This window comes from Misgurnus anguillicaudatus, chromosome 15, assembly GCF_027580225.2.
Source record: "Misgurnus anguillicaudatus chromosome 15, ASM2758022v2, whole genome shotgun sequence".
NCBI lineage: Eukaryota > Metazoa > Chordata > Actinopteri > Cypriniformes > Cobitidae > Misgurnus > Misgurnus anguillicaudatus.
In genome coordinates this window covers 19211781-19235373 of record NC_073351.2, presented here as the reverse complement: position 1 = coordinate 19235373, position 23593 = coordinate 19211781, and the positions used below count along the sequence as shown (strand labels likewise).

Below are 23593 nucleotides of genomic sequence, written 5' to 3'. Positions count from 1 at the left end.
CTTTCTGCAGGACAGATAGACGCATGCTGAAGCAGCCGGAGACAACAACGCGGCCCTCCAGCATCATCAGTGAGGCCTCCACCAATGTCACTTCCTCCACTGTTGACACCACTTCAGGTTCAAAGGTCAGTGTATAGAAAACAATCTGCTCTGAGATCAGCACATAGTGCCTTTATGGGTGGGTTTTTGGGAATAACCGTTAAAAGTTTTTGGTAAAGCCATTTTTAGATTTTATAATACCACAAATGACATTGTGAAGCACTTTTATTTTAAGGGGGGAATCCATGCAGCAAATAAAGAAAGTTCATCTGACCTCTTGCACCTGTTTCTCCTCCAGAGATTGTTTTAACAACCGCAACTTCTGCGATCAGACCTTAGCAGACACATTGTTTCTTCTCCTTATGCTGGGTACACACCAAAAGATTTTTTATATCTTATAAGATTTTCAAAATGTGACCACAAACATGAGGATAAAAATCCTAGATTTATCTGTTTTGCTCCTATAGTGTGTGGTGTGCCATTATGTGTCAAAGACAGCCTCCCACACACTAACAGATTTTCAATCAGAGTCTCGACTGTGAACACAGGCGAAATCTTGCGAGACTTCAGAATAAGCATGGCGGACGATATGCAGGAAGAAATTTTTATGTTAATGTTTGGAATGATTTTTACAAAAAAATTCAATGGGAAAAAAAGGGTTTGGGTGAAGTTGTGAAGACAGCAGGATCTTACATAATCTCGCTTTCTGATTGGATATTTTTTCGTATCGTTTGTCCTCTGAGTTCCCCCCCACTCATCAGGAACCGCCGATGTTCTTCCGATCAGGTTTGGACACTCTTAACACCCCTCACACCAAGGGAAAATCTTATAAGATCATCTGTAGAACCATCAAGATAATCGGGACATAGCTAGGATTGTCGAAAAGGGGGGAAATCGGCCCAAAATCAGCCCGATTATCTTTTGGTGTGTACCCAGCATTACTCAATAATAATCAAATATATTAGTAATAAAATATGTTCTTGCAGCTCAATAGTTAGATCATTGTGTTAGTGGTGTTACAGGGCATTGGTTTGATTCCCATACACATACTGGAAAACACATACTGATAAAATGTACCTCGTAAAACCTTCCTTTAATTTGCACTGTAAGTTGCTTTGGATAAAAGCATCTGTCAAAAACATAAATGTAACTGCCTAAATGTAAATGTAATGTAAAAATAGTTCCTAGCATGAAGTTATATATGACACACAATCTGTATTAATTGGATTTCAGTCAGATGTGTATTATCTGCAGTCATACAAGAGACTAAGCAGAAGACAGAACCTGTTTCTATATACCGAAAGCGACAGGCAAGTTAGCTTGAAAAGACTCTTGACGCAGAATATTTCTCATGCATGGATAACATTTGTTCTGCTAATTAGAGTGTTTATTCTTGTGGGTTGAAGCGACAAGTCCCCTGTGCTGGTGACATAAACACAGAGTGAACAGCCACAGATGAACTGTCTTGTGAGTGATTGGGTGCAGCCAGTGTGTGTATAATGTGTGAGGATGTATTGTTTGGTGTGATGCACATCACATTTTTGAGACGTTTAAAGTTATTTAGTAGCTCACATAAAAATTGCATTTGTGTTTTTAATCGTTATTTACTCTGCCTCATGCCTGTGCAAACCCATATCCAAAATAGACAGAAGTAGGTATTTAACACTTTATAGTCTATTTTGAGCACTGAACCACTGACAGTACTTACATGATAGTTTTTAAACAAAAAATTCACAAAACAAAGATATTTTAAAACATTTGAGAATATTTGTGTTGGACTTAGGGCTGTCACAATGATTAAATAATCGTCTTATTACGATTGTTTGACCTCACCGCGATGATTTCAGATCACCGCAATAATTGCACATCTCTCTAAAAAGCACAAGGGGGAGCTGCAGCGCCTGTATAAACAAGACAGTATCAGATGGCGCTCCCTAACTGACAGTGCAACGTAATACATTGCAAAGCCATTCAATACATGTGTACTAATAGTATGATTGGCTACTATTTAAGGCTTGTTCTGGTATAGTCAGTTTATTTTTTATTTTCAGTTATTTTTTGGACTTTGTGTTTATTTTTTATGAAAAATTTTCAGTTTTTGAAAGATATACTTGTGTGAAAAACAAGCAAAAAATGTATGAGAATTAAATGTCAAAGCAATAAAACAGACAATTAATCGTCATAATCGGCAAAGTCAATTCGGCCATTAATTGTCATAATTTATTAAACCATCAACCGTCAGCCAAATATCTTAACCGTGACAGACCTAGTGAGACTTTAGTATTTTATGTACAGTTTTTAAAGGGACAGTTCACAAAAAAATCTTTTTCTCAATCTCATGTTAAATTTGTATGAATTTCTTTTTTTCTGATGAACACAAAAGAAGATATTTTGATAAATGATGGTAAGCACACAGCTGATTGTAACCATTGACTTCCATAGTAGGAAAAACAAATAGGATAGAATTCAATGGGTACCATCAATATCAAGATATATTAAAATATCTTCTTCATCATTTATCACAATATTTTATAATATTTCTTTTCCTACTATGGAAGTCAATGGTTAAACTGTGAAGCACCGCGCGCCGTACCGCATAAGAGACACCTGAGTTTACTTCAATATTGTTGATGTAAATTTTAATCTATCACTACAAACTATATATCGGTGGAAAGGTCTAAGCCTCTAGAATAGAGACTTTTCAACAGTGATTTATAAAATAAATTATGTAGGGAGACTAACTGATTCATTTATGAAAAGAGTGTGTCTCAAAAAATGATATTGTGCTAAATGTCACTGTCTCGCCAGCGGGACACCTACCTTTACTTCAGTGTTTTGCATGATAACATTGCGTGAGTGAAATAAACTCAAGAACTCGTAGCTGACAGCCAATGGTTTGATTGAAGAGACACAGAGAAATGCATCAGTAGGAACCATGCCTGTGTCGGCTCCGCTTGCATTTGGGCTATTCCAGATGAAAGACTTTTGCCAGTTGTGCTTGTATCTCTTAGCTGGCAGCTATGGTGTGCAGTGATGATTTATGAGGTTTATTAATGTAGTGGCATGTGCGAGATGCAGGAAGCATGTAGCTTACGTCGCTATGCCCAGTGAATGCCAGCGATGGTGTGTGAGATCAGCTGAGCACTTCTGGCAGATGGTCTCTGGAGTAATAGGTGATGAATGAGCTCTCAATTCCTCCTGGTCAATTTAGGTTTGTGTCTTTATCTGACAGGGATCGAGGTCCAGTGGCAAGGTCCATAGCTTTGGCAAACGGGACAATGCCATAAAAAGGAATCCCAGTGTTCCTGCGGTGGTACGTGGATGGCTCTACAAGCAGGTGAGGGAACTATTTCAGTAAACTTTATTTATTGATTCATAGAGCTCATATTTAATTTATTTAATTGGACAAGAAGATAGTATTTTCATGTGGAGTGGTGACGTCCTTCACCAAGACAACAGGGAACCAAATTTTTTAAAATTTCACCCAAAACACCTAATACTAAGAAAATGTCTTAAGGCACACCGATCACTTATACAGGCACAAATGTACACATACATAGCATAATAAAAACTTGAGTGATGGATAAACTCAAATAAACTTTGATCAAAGTCTTTGGTGTATCTGGAAGTGAAGCTGTTGCCTCAGGAAGAGGTGCTGTGAATTGCCGGTTTGAAGTCTCTTTGAAGTGCTGTGTGTTTTCTCATCAGTTGAATTCAGCTGTGTGTAAGTATATGTGTTGCTTTGTACTTTCAGGACAGCTCAGGGATGCGGCTGTGGAAGAGGAAATGGTTCGTTCTGGCAGATTATTGCCTCTTCTACTACAAAGGTGAGATTTTGTACTGAATATAAAGCAGAATCACAGATACACAGACTTTTACTTTTCAACACAGCAAAATGTGTTCTTGCTGACATTTATGTGAAGTGATAAAGGGACTGAAAATCAATCATTTACAATGAGAGTTGAGACTAGTTTAACCTTAGGCTCAGACGTCACGCCCACGAACCGTTGGCTGTACGTCTGATGCATATGGAGCAATTATTTGGAAACACTTCAGCAGATGTCGAAGTTGTCGATTGGTTGAATTACTCAGGATTTCCGGGAGATGTGTGTTACGACCTTTTACGGTCCACCCAGAAACAAAAGCACAAAGCCATCTGATCGAAAAAGAAAGCTTTCATGTTTACATTGAAATGTTACAATATGCTTTTTTGAAAAAATGTATACACTTTTAAAGTTATAAACTGTAGAGACGTTTGTGAATGATGGTTGCACACTGGTCTGTTATTGTGGCCAAATCTTTAAGCCTAAATATGATGCGTTCCAAAGCGAAACGTGATTGGTTGCTTTATGTGTCAGCCACATGGCCACCTCTTGGATGGTCCTTGGATATTTAAAGCTGCCATGGTTCCCAAACTTACAGTAGGAAGGTTTATGTCTAAGGCTGGTGTATGTTATCAATTGTTTCCAATAGGGATGGTCCGATCAGGATTTTTGCAGTCGATACCGAGTACCGATTTGTTATCTTCGTTATCGGACGATACCGATTCCGATTTTTTTAAAGCTGATATGCAAGCTCTTTGATGACTGTAACATTTTTTCTAGATAAAGTAATAGCACATATGTTGCCTTTGTTATATTACTTTATGATTAGGTATATTATTGTGTTAATAGAGAATCAAATAAATAAGCACAACAAATATTTATTCTCCAAAGAGATATTTAATATCTCTTTAAAAAGGTTTATGTCTCTTAAAAGTACTGAAAATATAACACTTCACAGTCTTTACTGTATGAATATACACACATTCGTATAAAGTACAACAGTTCTTTAGTCAAAAGCAGAGAGTGATTTTATTAAGAGATGAATTGGGTTACTGTAGCTTTAAGACGTGAGCAAGATCGTTCTGTTCATGTGCACAGCCGGTGTACGCAGACAAGAGCAGCTGTGAGGAAAATAAAAGTTTAAACTGTCAAAACTTTAAAACACATGCAAATAATAAACTTTCGGCATGAGGATGCAATTGACCGCGATAGATATGTGTTGTATATGCTTTTTAATGGGGATGTGAAGACACGTCGCGCTGTTGACCGGAGCGCATCCTCAGAGAAAATACACATATCTCTGTAAAGGCAGAGAGAGAAGTTCAAATCTGCACGTCACACATGAGCAACGGGTTATAAAAATGCTCGCACTACGTAAAAATTATCTGTAATGCAGCCGCATTCAGGATCTCTATGATGACAAAAGTAAACAGAAAGATCGGTTCATGAGATTGGCAAATTTAGCGAGTACCGATCGAGTCATTTAATGCCATTATCGGCCTATCGATCGGAGCGTCCCTAGTTTTCAATGGAAGTGCTGTGCTATTTAAAAATGCCAGCAGCTGGCGGGTTTTTTCTGCGCTTAACGTATTTTGAAATAGGTGAAAAATCTTCATCTTTGGATGAAACGCTCATCAATGTCACTTTTTACACAGCTGTCCAATCATGGTGGAGGAAGGGTGGGACAAATACCAATTACATATCAGGCTGGCCCGAGAATTTTCGGGTGTTTGTTGTTTCACCTCCCACCTCTGCAATGGCTGAATAGGTGCACTGGAACAATCCTTCCTAAAATGCATTAAACTTTCGTTTACAAAGATGTGAAACTCACCGAGTGGTCACTGATATGCTCACACAAAAATCGCTGCAAAAGATGCTTTGCAACAGCTGTTTTAGCATTCGTTGTAAACTTGTGGACCTATTTTTCCAAACGCCTCACACCCGTATATTCTTCCGTTGAGAGCTTGAATAATAGACACTCCAGCCCAGTTGGTGGCGATAATCCGCATTTGCCAATTGCAAGACTACAAACAATGTTCCCGGCGCAGAGTAATACCGTACCTCACAGCACATCTAATACAAGTCAATGGAGTTGGACAAAAACTACCATAAAACCTGTTGGAATGCGTCTTTTGCAGCGATTTTGTGTGAGCATATCAGTGAACACCCCTGACCACTCGGTGAGTTTCAACGAAAGTTTAATGCATTTTAGGAAGGATTGTTCCAGTGCACCTATACAGCCATTATAGAGGTGGGAGGTGATACAAGAAACACCCGAAAATTCTCGGACCAGCCGCATATGTCGAAATTTCAGTCAAAACCGTTCTATTTCATCATAAACAATCTGAGAGCAGGGCTTTAAGTGTAAAATACCGAACTTGTCCTTTAAACGCTGTGGTGTACATGCCCCCTTAGATTAAATGAAGAAAGAGTTGCATCAATTAAGTCATTCACACCAGTATAAAAATTTTAAGTTATTAAAATTTTAAAAATAACAAAATTCTGTCATTATTCACATCAGTTGAACCGACCCATTATTTTTTTCATAGGAACACAGCAGTTTATATTGTTAAAGAGTCATTGCATGGCACTTGACGTGATTTTTCATACTGTAGTGCCCAAAATGTTTGTGTCCTGTAGATAAATATACAGGTTGGAAAGAAGATCAGTAAATACATGAGATTTTTAGGTACTTTTTCATGAACTATTATTTAACACTCGGCAGGCTTTTGTTGCAGGCGGTCTCCATCTATATTTCTGACTTTAACAGTCAACCAGGGTGTCGTCTCTTTTGCAAATGTGTTCTTTTGTCTCTCTTTGCGTTAATGTGTTTTGCTTATTCGCCCATGTGGATATTATCTTCATTCTTCAGCCAGTCTGCTTTTCCGTACCTCTGACATGCCCTCCACCCTCTGGAATCTCACCTTCAAACGACCTTAAAGTATTTTTAACCCATTACGTCCTAATTCAGCCACCCTTATCACTTATCAACCCAACACACAATCTGTGTTGGAGACATACCCGCAAATAAACACTCTCTCACTTTCACAGACACTTAAGTCACAAGCAGCGTCTACCAGAAAGAAACGGTCAGGATGAAGCACGTCTAAACTTGATTGTGTGAATTGTGTGGATGTTATTATAATGGTGTGAGAAACACGGGTCACACAGTACTGCATGACAGGAAGGAAGAAAAGGAGAGAGGAAGACAACAAGAGAATTGCAAGCTTTTAAACCAGACTTAACAGCTCAATCGGGTGTTTTTTACTACAAAGACAGCCGTGAAGAGTCGGTGCTTGGTAGCATCCCACTGCCCAGTTACACCATCTCTCCTGTGGGACCTGAAGATCACATTAGCCGCAAATATGCCTTTAAGGTAAGACCTCAGTTTATCACCGCTGGCAGCATGCTTTTGAAAAAATGAAAGAAACCATTCCAGACCACGTTTAAAATATTTAATCATCTCTAATGATGTTTGTTGGAAGTACATACTTTATTTACGTATCTATAAGTATGTATAAGTTAGGATAAATACGTATCCATATTCTGTAAAGGCACATTTATATTTGTCCCCAGGACAATTTGAGATCTGAGAAACATATATTGTTATTTAATTCTTTAACAGGATGATAGTGTTTCTTTTTCGTCATTGTAAAAAGATCCTCACTGTTCTCATTAAAAGAATTTTAATACAGGTTACATGTTAACCTCCATTGATCATTAACTAATTTACTGAATATTTTTTTAAACAACAGTGCTTGCTCTCATTTAACAACAATAGCCTGCAATATTCATCTGACTTTCCTAGCAGTTTTCCAATCCATGTTCTTATGCCTCTTATACTCTTTTGTCTGCTGTGCTATTTATTTTTTCATGTTTGTTTTTCTTTGTTCGGCCTTTGTGTAATGCCTGATTATGCATGCATGTTGTCTTGCATGGCTTCAAGCTTTTGCTGCAGGCCGGCCAGATCATTTAGAGAATTTAAAATAGACTCTCATTATTTTTATACTGTTTACAATTTACTTTGGCTAGGAATTTATACAGAAACAAAACTCAAACTATATAGTTTTTGTAGCGGATGACCTAAGCAGTAGTTTATGTGGCTTCACTGCCTGCAGCTTGCAGTGCATTGTTCACCTCATGAGGTTCATGACACAGAGTCTTTGTGTACAAAGCCTAAGGCCAGCAAAATTACATACCCGGTCTGTTTTATTCTTAGTGAAAGATGATATTTATTTTAGTTGTTCAAAAATATGTTAATGGTTTTTGACTTACCCATGATGTTTATCTTGAGACAGGATGGAGTTGCATATGGTGTTACAGGAAGTGACATTCCTATTCTTTAGAGCAGGGGGTTTCAAACTTTATTATGATAAGGACCCCCAAATATGACAAGTCTTTTGAGAGGGACCCCTTACCTAAAATATGTATCACATTTATATATTTTCAAGTATAACAAATATAATTGTCTATACTAAAATAATACTGGATGTATAAAAAGAAAAACATTTTCAATTCAAATTTATTTGTACTGCAGCAACTTCCAGAAGTAAAAGCACATTTTAAATACAAGTATCTTCTAAATAGAGAAAGCTTTTAACTGGAATAGACTAAAAGCCACAAAAGTCTAGTTTAGATTTTTTTATGGTTATTAAACTTGTACAATTATTTAAGCACTTTGTAGCACTTTTTCCTTTTTTTGCATAGCCTTAATTGACTCATGATGTCACATGTTACCCAGGGTAGCTGTTTTGAAAATTTAGAGAGTAAAGGGGGTCGCACACTGGATGAAAAGCACTACGTCGCTTGTAGGAGAGCTCGCAGGTATCGCACACCGGATGTGCACATTTAACTTTTTCCCCGTCATTGACGACTTATTTCGTCAATTAACTCTTTCGCCGCCATTGACGAGATAAACTTTTTTTTTTAAAGCAGAGGATGTTTTCTTTCATATATTTAAAGAAGAACATTTTCTGGAAGGTATTAAACTTTTGTGAAAATCATGAAAAATGTTGGTGCTGGCTGGCAACTTTTTTTAAAAACGCTGGCAGGGAAAGAGTTTAGAGAAAACGCTTCCCTGCCAATGATGCTTTCCTGATGAATTTTTATGGTAATCTGTAATTCCGCTATTATCCACTAGATGGCGCTCTTACTCAATGTATAAAAAAAATGATGCAAAAACGAATTTATTCAATTTTAAATTCCATATTTGTTTTGATAATCATTCTGAATCTGATCTCCAAAAAAATTCCTTTAGAAAAATGCAAAAATGTCAGCCTTTCGCTCAAATTAGGTATTTTTGAAGAAATTAACCTACCTATATTTAAGAGGTTATAAAAAGAGAACGAATGAAGATAGGATGAAACTTTTCCCCCGTTTTGTTTGTTTGAAAGCAGAAGGTCTGTTCTTTCATTTGATATATTTGTATGTTTATATATTTATCAAAGAAAATTTTCCTGGAAGGCATTTTGTTAAACTGTTGTAAAAATCATAAAAAGTGCTGGCTGGGAACTTTTTTAAAAAGGGCTGGCGGGGAATGAGTTAATAGCGTGAGCTTAAGGTACATTCACATTATAAGCGACTAGCAGTAGCAGAGCGACGCAATCTCATTGATTTCAATGAAAGCTTGGCGACATCCGGCAATACGAGCGACAGTGACCGTTGACGGCTGGATGGGCGTGTCTAGTCGCATGACAAAGTTGAGAAATGTTTAACTTTATGCAAATTATGAGCGACATTCAGGAGCGACTACCAATTTCAATGTTCGAATTTTACACGTGCAACCTCCTTAACACTAGTAGTTTGCTGTAAAGTTTTGCACATGAAGGAATGTTAACTTTGTAATGTAGATTTTAGGTAGATTTTTTGTGTCTAAGGGAATCAGATGGGCAGCCAAGACTTTGTAATCTGTACTAATCCCCTATCACAGAGAAGGCTTACCGCAGTAAATTCTGCTCGGCCAGCAAGCTCACTCAACATGCTGGTTGGGAGATGCAGCCAAGAGCCAGAGACTTTGTTACTGATCCGCTAGATATCGCTACGGAGGGGAAAAAGACTCAGACTGGTTTTCCAAATGCCACTGAGCTAGCAGCTCTATATCTTTCTGTTCTGGCTTTTAACTGTGGACATTCATGCTTTGTCTTGTATTGCAGTCTGTTTAACGGTCTGGCGTGTTGATCTGTGCTGTTCCTGCTTCTCAGAATCTGCTATATGTTTCCATCACCCTCTTATCTTGATGGTGCTGACAGTTCTTAAATTATACTGACATATTCCCAGTGCTTGTATTAACTCAGGGGTCCAATAATTGCTGAACTATGTCCTTCTTCTGTTCCCATTTGTGGTCATCCCACCTGTGATGAGTGACTGAGATGTCCAAAATGGCTCTGAGACACATATTCATCGTCACCCTTAAATAGGTATACTTTTTGAAATAGTTTCTCTACAACAACTTCTGGCATGTGTATTTAAAACTCTATTTGGAAAGTGTGTAACTTCACTCAGTGTTTGCTCTTTTTGTGTCTTTTTGTGTTGATGTGTTGTGTGGTGATTGACCAAAGTTATAAAGTATGGGTTTGGAACACCATAAGGATGAGGTTTCATTTTGGGTGAACTGTCCCTTTAATAAAGTACAAACTCCAAATATGATCATAATTTATAGTGCACATTTGAGTGAGCACAGTTTGCGGATAGAGATTTGATGCCCTTGGTTTTGTGGTTGTTCATTTCAGCCCACATAACCTCTTAAATAAAAGCCCTTTACCAGGCACTGCACACTTATAATGGATCATGAAAGACATCATATTAATAAAAGGGTTGGTTAATCTGAAAGCATCTTAAATAGTTCAGCATGCTGCCGATGAGGAAGTATACCACATGCTATTGTTAGCACTCTTTATTGTTTTCCCTCTTGTGTGTGTTCACATGTGTGTTTGTGTATACACAGCTGTGTTTTTGTGTGCATACTCATAAAGTTTTTTTCTCTATGAATCATACTGATAAGATCTTAACTATGTATTAAAATTATAGAGAATTTAAATTCCACATTTATCATTTAAGTCTTACTATTAATTATTTTTTAGTTTAAAACTAACATTATTTTTGTGTAAATTTGTATTAAATGGCAAATTATGATGGTTATGATGATGCAAGTTTTGGTAATATCTCATTGTATTTCTTATAAGAATATTTTGTTACACTCTAAAAAAATGTGAGTTGTTTAGCCCAAGTTTAGGTAAATATTAGACAGTATAAAAATTAACCTGTGCTATTTGTTGTTACTTAACCATTGATTTAAATACCCCAGCCAGCGTTTGGGTTGAAACAACTCCGCATATGTTTATTTATAACCCAATGGTTGTGTTTGTCTTTTTTTACCCAAACATGGGTTAAAACAACCCACAAACATATTAACACATTTACTCACTTTGTTTTTTATTTATAATTCACACAAATTAAGAATTAATAGTGGTTTCTTCAGTGGTTGTTTTTCTAAATACAGTATATAACATAGTCACCAGCAGTGATCCAGGCCCCCTGTCTGATTCAAACCGATCAGCCATCTGTTTGAGTATTATGGTTCTACGGCAGAGCTTTCCCACAGTGGACCATTAAAACACAGGCACAGCTTAGCACCTTGCCGTTTCCCTTTAATGATCCAGTCATCTAAACGCACACGTCTACTTGCTTTTTGCTCACATCAACACAGAGATGAAGTGTATCGGTGAAAATGGGAGTTAGGATGTCTTTACTGAACTGTTAAGTGCCTATTTGTGATGTTTTGTGGAATTGAACACAGCAGTAGTTGCTGCCTCTGGATCTATTTTTAATGAGGAAATTAGGGGTTCAGTTTAATGGTAATTACAACAGCGTTCGTGCTCCTCCATTGTATGGCAGTCTGCCTGTGATTTTTCTTCTTGTTAATTAAACTGAAGTTGATTTCTGAATAAAAAACGGAAAATAGGACCTTAGGATGATTTTACCCTAAACAATTGCCAAATTTAGTTTGCAAGGCAGTACTTAATGCACAGATATCAAAGAATGTAATATATGAGGGGATCAGATGCAAGAAGTTTGTCTGAAATTTTTTTGTAAATGAGGATTTTTTAAGCGCTTATGTTTAGGTTCAGTAGTTTCACTTTATTGGCAATGAAAAGGTTATTAGTCAGTAATTGAAATGACTTATTTCACAAATGTGACCCGGACCACAAAACCGGTCTTAAGGGTCAGTTTTTGGAAATAAAAAAATAAATAAGCTCATTTTCAATATATGGTTTGTTAGGATAGGACAATATTTGGCCGAGATACAACAATGTAAAAATCTGGAGTTTGATTGTGAAAAAAATCAAAATAGTTTGAAAAATGCATGTAAAGATCATAATCCAAATGAAGTCCTAGCAACACATATTATAAACAAAAAGGTTTGTTCTAGCGCTCTCTACTGGCTTACCGCTGAAATGACCTTGTGGACTGATGAAAAGGTGAAGTTGTAATGCTGCGTTCACACTAGCCACGGAGAGGGGTCAAGCGCGAGTTATTTCAATGTTAAGTCAATGTGAAGACGCGTTGACGCACGTCTGGGGGTTTCGAGGCGCAAATGAGCCGTTTAGTGCTGCGCGGTAGACGCTATTCCGCCTCATTCGTGTGTCTAGTTTGCGCGAATGGCAGAAGTTGTACGTTTCCACAGAAAATGCGCAATTTGAAAAATTTGAACTTCGGTGGAAAAACCCACTGCGTTAACCAATCAGGAGCTTGCTCTAGTATTGACGTGATTACATGAAGCGAGCAGAGTCGAAGAAGCCCCTCCCATGAGGCGAATTTCCGCGTGAATGTCTCAATGACTAGAATTTCACGCGCGGCTTTCAGGCGTGAATGAAGCGAGTGACCTCAAAATGTTCAAGCAGCAAACTAGACGCGGTAGACACAAATTTGACGCCTCAAACGCGGCTGGTGTGAACCCACAGTAAGCGTTTCAGTTCTTCCAGAAAAATTCAGTTTTTTTGTGATGTGGGCAAAAATATTTGATCTTTCAGCAGGTTTTCTTAAAAAATGTAATGGAATATTCTGGATATTTATGCAATTTTGTGCGATGAAATTGCGGTTGGATGAAAAAATCGCGGTTGGATGAAAAAGAGAAAAAAGTGATTCTCCCAAAACCTTGTTCTCACTAGGCTACTACCTTAATGTAAACAGTAATTTCGTATTACTTCCTATGATATGCAGGCATCACAGAAAGTGCTAGGATTATGAAATCATGCAAGCCCTGCATATTTTGTGCATGGAAATCTGCAATTTATGCAACGAAAGTGCGGCCTATTTGAAAAAATGCAGCCCCCGCAAAAATATGCGGACTTTGGCTGATTAGGCATTATAACATGCGATCGCATGACTTTTACATGAACCCGACACGAATAGGACAAAGAAAGGTTTGCATGCGAGTTTCTGGCCAAGTTTGATCGTGACGTTTGGATATTTTTACGGTAGAAAATTTACAAAATATCTTCATGGAACATAAAAGAAAAATTTATCATTTTAGCCCATGTAATGTATTTTTGGCTTTTTCTACAAATACACCCGTGCGACTTATGTCACTTTTATGTCTTTCGTTGCAGAACCCTCTAAGTGCATGCAATCTTTTTTGGCCAAAGACAGTAAACGGTTGCAAAATCATAAAGATGCAAGAAACATTGCAATATAAAAATAAAGAAACTGAACCACACATTAGGGGGTGCTGTGATTCATGTGACTGCCACTTGTGGGTTGTATTCAGGTCCAAGTACTCACAAGGGACCCAAGTTTAAATGTGAAACACGGTCATTTTGCGCACCATCATTCATCCAATTTACCTTTCCTGCACTTAGAGGACTTTGCTGAAAAATCTACGTAGGGTTTAGCATAGGGTTTAGCGGATTTCAAGCGAAGGTAATTGGTGAACATATATGTGCCAAGAGAATTCGGTCAATATCTTGTTTTTGACGGAAATGACGTTTAGCGGCTTTTGCATCTGAGGTCTTGTATGTTTTTTAAGACTTGAAAATATCTAAATGCACTTGGTAAGGTATTTTTTTGTTGTGCTCTGTATGTGAGCATATTCAAACCCATGATTTGTTTTTATTTTTTTGTGTGTGGCACTCACTGTAATAATCTTTTGACCTTTCACCATTATCTTTATTCTGTGGTGATTCATTATGTTGTCCCCATAGCTTTATATGATAAGTGTTGTGCTGTCAGTATGTGTTTCTGGTAATTATTGCATGAATCATACAATCATCACGTGTCTGTTGGCTTGATCCGCATTTGCCTCTTGATCATCTTGATTCCCTACCTCTGATTGGTTCATCTGTTTCTTTACACCTCTGATGATCCTGCAGCAGTCTCAGATGCTCACGTGGCCAACACGCTGATTCAGCTTTAATGGCGTGTTTCTCTTTTGCAGGCTACTCACACAGGGATGCGCTCGTACATTTACAAACAAAGCTCTGTGATTGGCTCGCAGGCGGAGCACACTGGGATGAGGACGTACTACTTTAGCGCAGACACGCAGGAGGACATGAACACCTGGGTCAGGGCCATGAATCAGGCTGCTCTGATGAAGACAAATACAGTGAAGAGGTCAGTAAGATCATAACTATTCCAATACAAAGCACACATTTCCTTATTTTCAGAGAAAATATCTCGAATTAATTTGTTTTTTATGGCTGGGGAAAAGAAATTGTGCCTGTCTAAATATACACATTCAATTTCTTTTAGTTCAGACAGCTGTCATTATTATTAGTCCAAATGTAAAGGGATAGCCAAGCCTCCAGTGATGTTATTTCCTCCAAATGTAAATTGGGTGAGGCTCTGAACAGATCAATTTATTATTAGACTGCTTTATGTATAGACAATTTGGTTCACTGTATGGTTCAGACTGAATGATGTTAATCTAAAAGACGTGACGGTGCGATAATGGCATCTAATAACCTGCAATCCATTTGCCACACAGAGAGGTGTTGGATCATCCAGACCGAGTGGGCGAGAAACTCAGGCAGCAGGCTGTTCCTCAAACCAATCACATCAACAGCTACGTGATCCCTGAACCTGAGATCATCCAGAATGACAGACCACCGGAGAGGAAGCCAGAGGCATTTGTGGGAGAGGTGGAGAGCCAGGTTGGCCCAAGAGAGATGGAGCAGGTGAGGGGTAAGTCTCCAGTAAGCAGGGTAGTGGAAGTGGAGATTTTACCCCCAACGTCCCAGGTTCCTTCTCGGGCACCATCCAGGGCCGTCTCAACCCCACCGGTCGTAATGAGAAACGGCACACCCTTCGAACAGAACGGCACGGCTGGGTATCAGAGAGGACCCACGCCACCTTCTCAAACTCCAGTCAAGGTACAGAGGAGGAGCGCTCTGGAGAAGGTGGAAAACTGGGTCCAGGTCCAGAAAGATGAGCGCCGTGGGTGAGTTTGTACAGAATCCTGGCGAAAATATAAAAATACACATCTACTGTATTTACACATGCCAGAGAGAGTATCAGACAAATGTGAGATATTGTGAGCAGATGTAGGACACATCCCCCTAGTGGTCAAATACCTACATAACACAGAAAACATCTAAATAATTGAAGCATGAAAATAAAACTTCTGTACATTTTCAATTCATTTAAATTCCCTAATATGACATTTTTTAAATAAATTATGGTATTTAATTAGGGCAACTTTTTATTTAAATTAATATATTATAAATATATATATATTTTTTTAATAGTAAACTGGCTTGGTTGTGGTTTCATGCTGAACATAAAAAGATCATAAACATTTTCTAATAATGATTCATATCACTTGTGTTCATAACAGGTTGGTCGTTACCGACGGCACAATCCCACGTCAAACACCTTCAATTCATCCAAAGTATGGCACAATAGACAAGTACCAGTCTTTACCCAAGAACCCACTGCAAAGCCCCCCCGTCACCCAACGGCAGGTGCCCAGCGAATACAAGTATTCCCACGACCGGCTAAACCACTACCAGCAGACCCACGGGTACTCGCAGCGGCCCAGGACGAATGAAAACACGGTGTGGCAGCTCTATGAGTGGCAACAGCGGCAGCAGTTTCGCCACGGCAGCCCCACCGCTCCCATATACACTCCGGCTCCAGACTACTCCACCGCCGTGTCCTCCAACAGGGTCAGTTCGGACATCTCTCGCTCCGTCTCTGTGCCTCCCACCCTGGCAGATATCCCTCCTCCTGGCCCACCCGGGCCTAGGCTACTGTCTCCCCGCAGACCTCACACACCAGCGGAGCGCGTTACGGTCAAACCTCTGGAGGACAGGCCCACTGTGGAAGTGCCACCATCAAACCCGCCTCACAGATCACGATCTTATAAGTCAGCAAGAGACAAAACAGCAAAAAATAATAATAATTCACCAGCACCTCACAGATTTGCACCTGAACAACAGACTAGGTAGACTGTCAGTGTCAAGCAAAAGCCTGTTGAATGGGACATTCTACATAATGCTGCAAAAATGATGTTTTGTAATACTGTGAAGGTTTGTCTAGCTGGTATATTTTAAATTTCTTAATGTAAAAGACAATTTAATGTAAGTGTGTAACAAAGTGGAAAACAAAGTGAAGTTACCAGTTATGTAGTGAAATATGCATTTAACTCTCTGCATTTATGATTCTGTAGTCAGCCACAATCGAAAGACGCACCGTGCCGCCATCTGGCTACATCACACACACAGTCAGTGCGCCCAGCCTTCATGGAAAAACAGTAAGACATTTATTTTACACTGGCTCTTTTGTTGTTAATTAAAAATATTTTAAGTTAAGTCAAATGTTTTTTCTTTCATTGGTTTCTTTCACTTTACTTGAAGGGGTGTTCATAAGACTGACATGACACCTTCATAATCTTGACATGACACGTGCCATGAACATGAACGAGATTTTATGCACATTTATGACAACTGTCATTAAGTGTCATTTGTTCAATTATGTCATTTTTTATGCAAAGATGACATTGTTTGAGATGTCTTTGTTATGAGAACTTGACATTAACCCATACATCATAACTTGTCATGACAACTTGACACTACCAAGACAACATAACTGACCAGTTTTTACCAGTGATGCAAATTGAATTTGTCATTAAAATGTCATTAAGTGTTAATACTCTGTCATATAGTTTTGTTACAGTGTCATGAATATTCTTCAGTTTATAATGTTTTTTAATGTTTCCTCCATGTGTTTATGATATACAATCAATTATCCAATAATAATAATAATAATAAAAATTTATAAAATTATATTTTATTTCATTTGTAGACCGATTCACCGAAAATTAAATGAAAACAGGACAATAATGGGTTTTAAGTCATGCATCGTTGGGTCAATATAGCTGTAAAACAGTTAAATAGATTAAATTAATTAATTTAAATTTATTAAAATTTTCAGATCCCTCTGTGTGAGGAAGAACAAGTTCTGTTAGTTGGCAGTTTATTGTGCACATACATAAAGTTAAGTATAATCTTATATAGTCTGTTGCATTTTGTTAAGGTATTGAAAAATATTTGACATAGTATTAACACTTAATGATATTTAAATGACAAGTTCAATTTGTACTACTGTAGTTGAGGTCAAGAAAAGTATTTATTATGCTGTTAAAAACTATTTGACAGAGCATTAACACGTAATGACAGTTTAATGTAATGTTAACCCATAAAGCTAGGTAGTTTCTTTCTACTGTGGGTTTACACCAGACGCAAGTTCAACAATTTGCGCGAGTAGATTACATACAAAGTCAATGCAAAGATGGGATCAGCAGTGATATGGGTGGCCCGTTTGCTACGAAACGTGCTATTCGCCTCAAACGCATCTCCGCCCAAGTTGAAAATATTCAACTCGAGCGAAAAATTTGCATGACACAAAGTTAAATCCCGCGAGTAATAGAGCCAGTAACGCGATGCCCCGCATTTGGTGTGTACGTAGCATTAAAGGTGTTCTAAGCGAATTCACCATAAAACATTTTTTGTTTCATACAGTAAACATCTTCTCACTATCTGCTAGCTGCCTGTCCTCTGAACACACTGTTAAAAAAACGCGGTCTATGTAGACAGCCCAGGCTTCGCAAACTGAAAAAAAAACACAGTGGTCAAACCTACCACCACGAAACATAACAACGTGTTCCAGCCAATAAACGACAAGAAGGATTTGGGAGTGGGGGTTGGGCGAGTTCATGACTCGTTCAGAAAGCATGGAAGGTAGGGGGAGGAGTTAGCTATACTCCGTTTTGTTTGACAGCATTTCGAACGTCAACAAGAAGTGACGTCACACAGATTCGCTTAGAGCGCCAGATTTATAACAAGTTATGTTGTATTGGTTTATGTCAAGTTGTCATAACAAATACATTTCAAACAATGTCATCTTTGCATTAAAAATGACATAATTGAACCAATGACACTTAATGACAGTTGTCATAAATGTGCATAAAATCTCGTGACACGTGTCATGTCATGGTTATGAAGGTGTCATGTCAGTCTTATGAACAAGAAAACTTTTACCTAATTTAGTTTATTTACTGTGTCATTTTTTGGCACCACACAAAAATGACTTAATACAGTGAACGGAAGTTAAATGATGCCAAAAGACAGGGAAAATTAACTTAAAATTATATCTTATATTCATTTTTTCTTCTTAAGTATATTTATATTATTTAATTCATATTTAGATATTTTACCTGAATAAAAAGTAAAGGCAAAAATCACTGTACAAGTATATGTGGATATTTATGAGCGCCATAACAAGGATAACACACTATAAACCGATGACCTTCCAGTATATATTTATCTATTGGTTATATTGTTTGTTCACATTGATCAATCAGAATGATCCTCCTCTATTTGTGGAGCCAATCATACTTCTCACACAGTAAATAATCCCATAACTGTTTCTCTATCCTGATCAAACCTGTGCTCCAGCCTGAGGAGCTCACCCTTCTCCTCATCCGGTTACGGAGACACCAGGCCATGATGGCAGGTGTGCGCAATGATGCGCTGACCCACCTCCAGCAGTTGTCTCGGGTGAAGGTCAGGACTCGTCCTGCCCGGCTAGCACCTGTAGTCTGGCTCTGCTGCTGCCAAGCTCTCTGTGGCTTCTGTGGCTTTTTACATGATGCTTATCTGTATCATACTGTAGCATGGCGTGTCATGCTAAGAGCTTTATCTGGCTGTCTTACCGTTGGCTTGTATTTTATCTAAATGGTCTGAGCCTTTTTGCATACTACATGTGTATGCACTATTGCTAAAAGGTTTGAAAGTGTGCATGCGTGAAATAGATGTGAGTTTGGAGTCTGTGTAAATATATGACACCGACAGAGTCAGTGAATGTTAAAGATTTGCAAATGACACTACTACGCACACAAAAATATTTGCTTTTTTGGTTGTACAGTATACTGTAAAAGTGTGTGTTCTTGTTGCTCAGTCGAGCATTGCGTTAAAGGGTTAGCCCATTTTCTTAAAAAAAAATCCAGATAATTTGCTCACCACCATGTCATCCGGGATGTTGGTGTCTTTCTTTGTTCAGTCGAGAAGAGGTTGTGTTTTTTTGAGGAGGACGTTCCGGGATTTTTCTCATTTTAATGGACTTTAATGGACCCCAATACTTAACAGTTTTAATGCAGTTTAAAATTGCAGTTTTAAAGGACTCTAAACGATCTTAAACGAGGCATAAGGGTCTTATCTAGCAAAACGATTGTCATTTTTGGCAAGAAAAATAAAAAATATGCACTTCTCGTCTTCCTCTGGTCCTGTGATGCGCCAGCGCAACCTCATGTAATACGTCATCAAAAGGTCACGGATGACGTATCGAAACTACACCCTAGTGTTTACAAGTGTGGAGAAAGAGGACCGTTCTCACATTTTTGAATGTCAAATGATACTAATTAATGTCTTTGTGTCAGTTAATTCTATAAAATGGTCAGCAAATGTGCGTTTCATATATGTAACACGTGACCTTTCGACATAATTACGCAATTACGTGAGGTAACTTGCGCTGCCTCATCACACAGCCGGAGGAAGAAGAGAAGTTGTGGATTAAAAAGTGCATATTTTTTATTTTTCTTGCCAAAAATGACAATCGTTTTGCTAGATGCCTCGTTTGGGATCATTTAGAGTCCTTTGAAACTGCAATATTAAACTGCATTAAAATGTTAAGTGTTGGGGTCCATTAAAGTCCATTAAAATGGGAAAAGTCTTGGAATGTTTTCCTTAAAAAAACATAATTTCTTCTCGACTGAACAAAGAAAGACATCAACATTGTGGATGAAATGGTGGTGAGGAAATTATCTGGATTTGTTTTACGAAAATTGACTAATCCTTTAACAGCAAAGGGTTTGATTCTATACATTTTGTTACTTTTAAAATGTATAGAAAGCACTGTCGTTGTTCTGCCATATGTAAATGCAAGCTAAAGTTTTGTCATGTAATTGTAATTATTCTCTTTTTTCTTACAGGCAGATGATACATACATGCATTTGAAGAAGGACCTTGAATATTTAGATCTGAAGGTGGGACCTCTCTTTTCTATTTCGCTATATGTACTCTTTTACTTTCTTCTGTACCTCTTGTACTAACACAATAAATCAGCACAGGAACCTCACTCGGGTGATAAAAAAATTAGTATGTGATATAAAATAGTTTTTAATTTGGGCAGCTGTGTAGTCTAGAATGATATCAATGATAATTATTATTATTATAATGATAATAATCCATAGCCAGAGGTTGTGGGAAGGCGCTCTTCCTGAAATTTTCTATCTCCGTTTGCCACAGATGAAAAGTTTAGAGCCTTTGATCCTCATGGTTCACGGTGTGTTACAAACCTGCTCTGCGGGCGGGTTGAGATCGCTCTGGAACGTAAGCACTATCGGCATCCAGAGTCTGCATTTCCATTGCTTAACATGGTGCACATGCAGTAGCTTTATGTTGGCACAAGCCTGGCACCTGCACGTTTATCCCCCCTGTCCTTTGTGAGTGATATGTTGTACTATGGGTAGGTGGGGTCAGGTTATTAATTGCCAGTTCAGGATTGGACAGACATAAAATAGGCCTCATTTAGGCAGATGATTTCTCTTTCGCTAATATAGCATCTCGTAATCTGTCCTATACATATCTTTTCCTTTATGTCATCAGTGTACTTTATATGTGTGCAAATGAATGTATATGTTCTCGAGAGAGGCTGAGTTATTTTCAACACAGCATTGGGTCCAAAAAGGGACAATCCCGGCCCAATGGGTTGTTATATAGGTTAATTTAACCCAAAGGGCAGGGTTGTCACTTTTTGACCCAAGACTGGGTTGAAAACAACCCAGCATTTTTAGAGTGCATGATGCTCGTGTTGTAGTAGTCGAATTTACCTTTGAATGATCCGCTGAGGAGTCCATTTCCAAGGTTGGTGAACCTATCCTGTAGCCTGCCAAGATCCAAACTACTTATTTTGTAAAGTAGTTTTAACTATAGTCCAGCATTGAAACTTATAGTTATATAAGTGGAATGTATTATCAGATTATATGAGCTTGGGCTTCTTTTATGAGTTCACCATGCAGCATTTTCTGTAAAAGCTTTATTTTAGACATTGCATTCATGTTTTGTTGGCATGAAGATTGTGAGAATCCATCTTACCATAAAGCTTCAGCTCTTATATAAAGAATATCGTCTCAAAAGCTTCTCGCTGTGACTTTCAGTCTTCATTATACAGTGTTGGTCTTGCTTCAGTGGTATTGAATGAATGTGTTTGTGTCTGTAAAGCACTGACTCACAGGGTCTTTCTGTGAATCGGTCCACAGGTGAGTGGAAGTGAAACTCTGAAAGGGCGACCGACCAAACCTGTAAAGGTGGCAGAAAGTGACGTGGACGTAAGTATGGAGGAGAAAATCCTTATAATCCACATAATATACTACAAGTTTTATTTAGGCGAACCTAAATCGGATCAAACAATGATTTGTGTCCCACTGCAGGTGACACTGAGTCGACTGTGTGAACAGGACAAAGTTTTGCAAGAGCTTGAGATCAGACTCAGTGGATTGAAGGAAGATAAGGTGAGGTAGAGGTTACTGTAGATGTATAGTTTTTGCTTAAGTTTTGTTGCAGTGTATAACAATCACGGTTTTCATTTTGTCCTGCCAGGATAAGCTGGAGTCTGTTCTGGATATGTCTCACCAGCAGATGGAGAAGTACCAGGACCAACCGGCTCACGCTGAGAAGATTGCCTACCAACAGCGCCTTCTTCAGGAGGATCTGGTCCACATTCGAGCAGACATGTCCAGAGTGGCCACAGTGAGTGTTGTGTAGTTGTGTGGTATACTTTAATGAAGGTTTAGGCTGTGTAGCATCTTATTGTACTATTGTTACTGTACAATATATTAAAGTGTCTGCATTAGACATTTCAGCATGTATGTTAAAGGGACACTCCATTTTTTTTTAGAATATGCTCATTCTCCAGCTCCTTTAGAGTTTAACATTTGATTTCACCATCTTGGAATCCATCCAGTCGATCTCCGGGTCTGGTGCTACCACTTTTAGCATAGCTTAGCATAATCCATTGAATCTGATTAGACCATTAGCATCACACTAATAAATAACCAAATAAAACTTGACTCTTCTCTAGTTACATTGTGTATTAAGACCGATAAAATATTAACATGGCTGCAGCAGGCGTAGTGATATTATGCGCTGCCCGAAAATAGTCCCCTGCCATTAAAAGTTACTAAGGGGACTATTTTCGGCTGCTGTGTAATATCATTATTACAGCAGCAAAGTCCTTGATTATTACGCCAGAATGAGAGTATAGTTCCTAGCCATATCTGCCTAGAAAATCACAACTTTTAATTTTTCATTGGTCTTAGTACACGATGTAACTACAGAAGAGTCAAGTTTTAAATAGGAAAAATATCCAAACTCGTTGGTTATTTTTTAGCACGATGCTAATGGTCTAATCAGATTCAATGGATTATGCTAAGCTATGCTAAAAGTGGTACCGCCAGACCCGGAGATCAGCTGAATGGACTCCAAAACAGTAAAAATCAAATGTTTAACTCTAGGAGAGCTGAAAAATTTGTATATTTAAAAAAAAAAGTTGAATGTCCTTTTAATATAAAAATACTTTTTCCTATTTCAGCTGACACAAATATAAGTTTATTCCCTACAAAGTTACAAACACGTGGCTTTATCAAAATTTGCTTATTTTTTTTCAACAACATTCAACCAATAGCATGAGTAAGGGACAGTACTATCTGTTTGCTGACAATTTGGCAGTTGTAGGTCAGTTTGGGGGGAAATGTGTTGCAGAATTGATCAATTTCAGCTTTAATAAGGTAACATATATTGACAGGGGGTGTTTTACTGGTGTAAAAAGCTTTCATTTGTGTGTGTTGCAGGAGATGGAGAGATCATGGGAGGAGTACTGCAGACTGGAGCAGTCCGTGGAACAGCTGAGGAACGTTCTGCAGTCTCAGATGAATGTTTGTCCTTCACCTCAGGTCTCACTTTATTTTCTCTTAATACCTTCACAAACCCCCTTGCTTTTCTTTCAGTTCCCCCAACATCTGTTTGCTTAGCTGTGGTGTATACAATAAGAGAGCTACATAGAAATATTGCGTGCATACTGTAGAACAGTGGTTCCCAACCTTTTTTCCTGTGTACATGTATGACAAACTGAGCCCCCTAAAACCCTCTACATCCATCTTTTCTTTTGATTTTAACGTT

General features: G+C 38.2%; 1 protein-coding gene across 18 annotated transcripts in view; it reads left to right on the top strand.

The window, feature by feature from the left end:
* Positions 1-23593, top strand: part of plekha7a (pleckstrin homology domain containing, family A member 7a) — a 79684-nt gene that overhangs the window by 44953 nt on the left and 11138 nt on the right. For 9 of the 18 annotated variants that reach the window (XM_073853552.1, XM_073853544.1, XM_073853543.1 and 6 more), the window contains 15 exons: positions 11-125; positions 3272-3376; positions 3794-3866; positions 7139-7239; positions 14296-14471; positions 14845-15297; positions 15694-16230; positions 16533-16611; positions 18815-18922; positions 20347-20400; positions 20663-20746; positions 21676-21744; positions 21847-21927; positions 22016-22165; positions 23266-23367. In XM_073853552.1, the coding sequence (XP_073709653.1) occupies positions 11-125; positions 3272-3376; positions 3794-3866; positions 7139-7239; positions 14296-14471; positions 14845-15297; positions 15694-16230; positions 16533-16611; positions 18815-18922; positions 20347-20400; positions 20663-20746; positions 21676-21744; positions 21847-21927; positions 22016-22165; positions 23266-23367 (2287 nt within the window). Of the gene's footprint in view, positions 1-10; positions 126-1463; positions 1507-3271; positions 3377-3793; positions 3867-7138; positions 7240-8968; positions 10280-14295; positions 14472-14844; positions 15298-15693; positions 16231-16532; positions 16612-18814; positions 18923-20346; positions 20401-20662; positions 20747-21675; positions 21745-21846; positions 21928-22015; positions 22166-23265; positions 23368-23593 lie in introns of those variants that run through there. The other 9 variants (XM_073853547.1, XM_073853546.1, XM_073853554.1 and 6 more) reach the window with 7 other exon arrangements.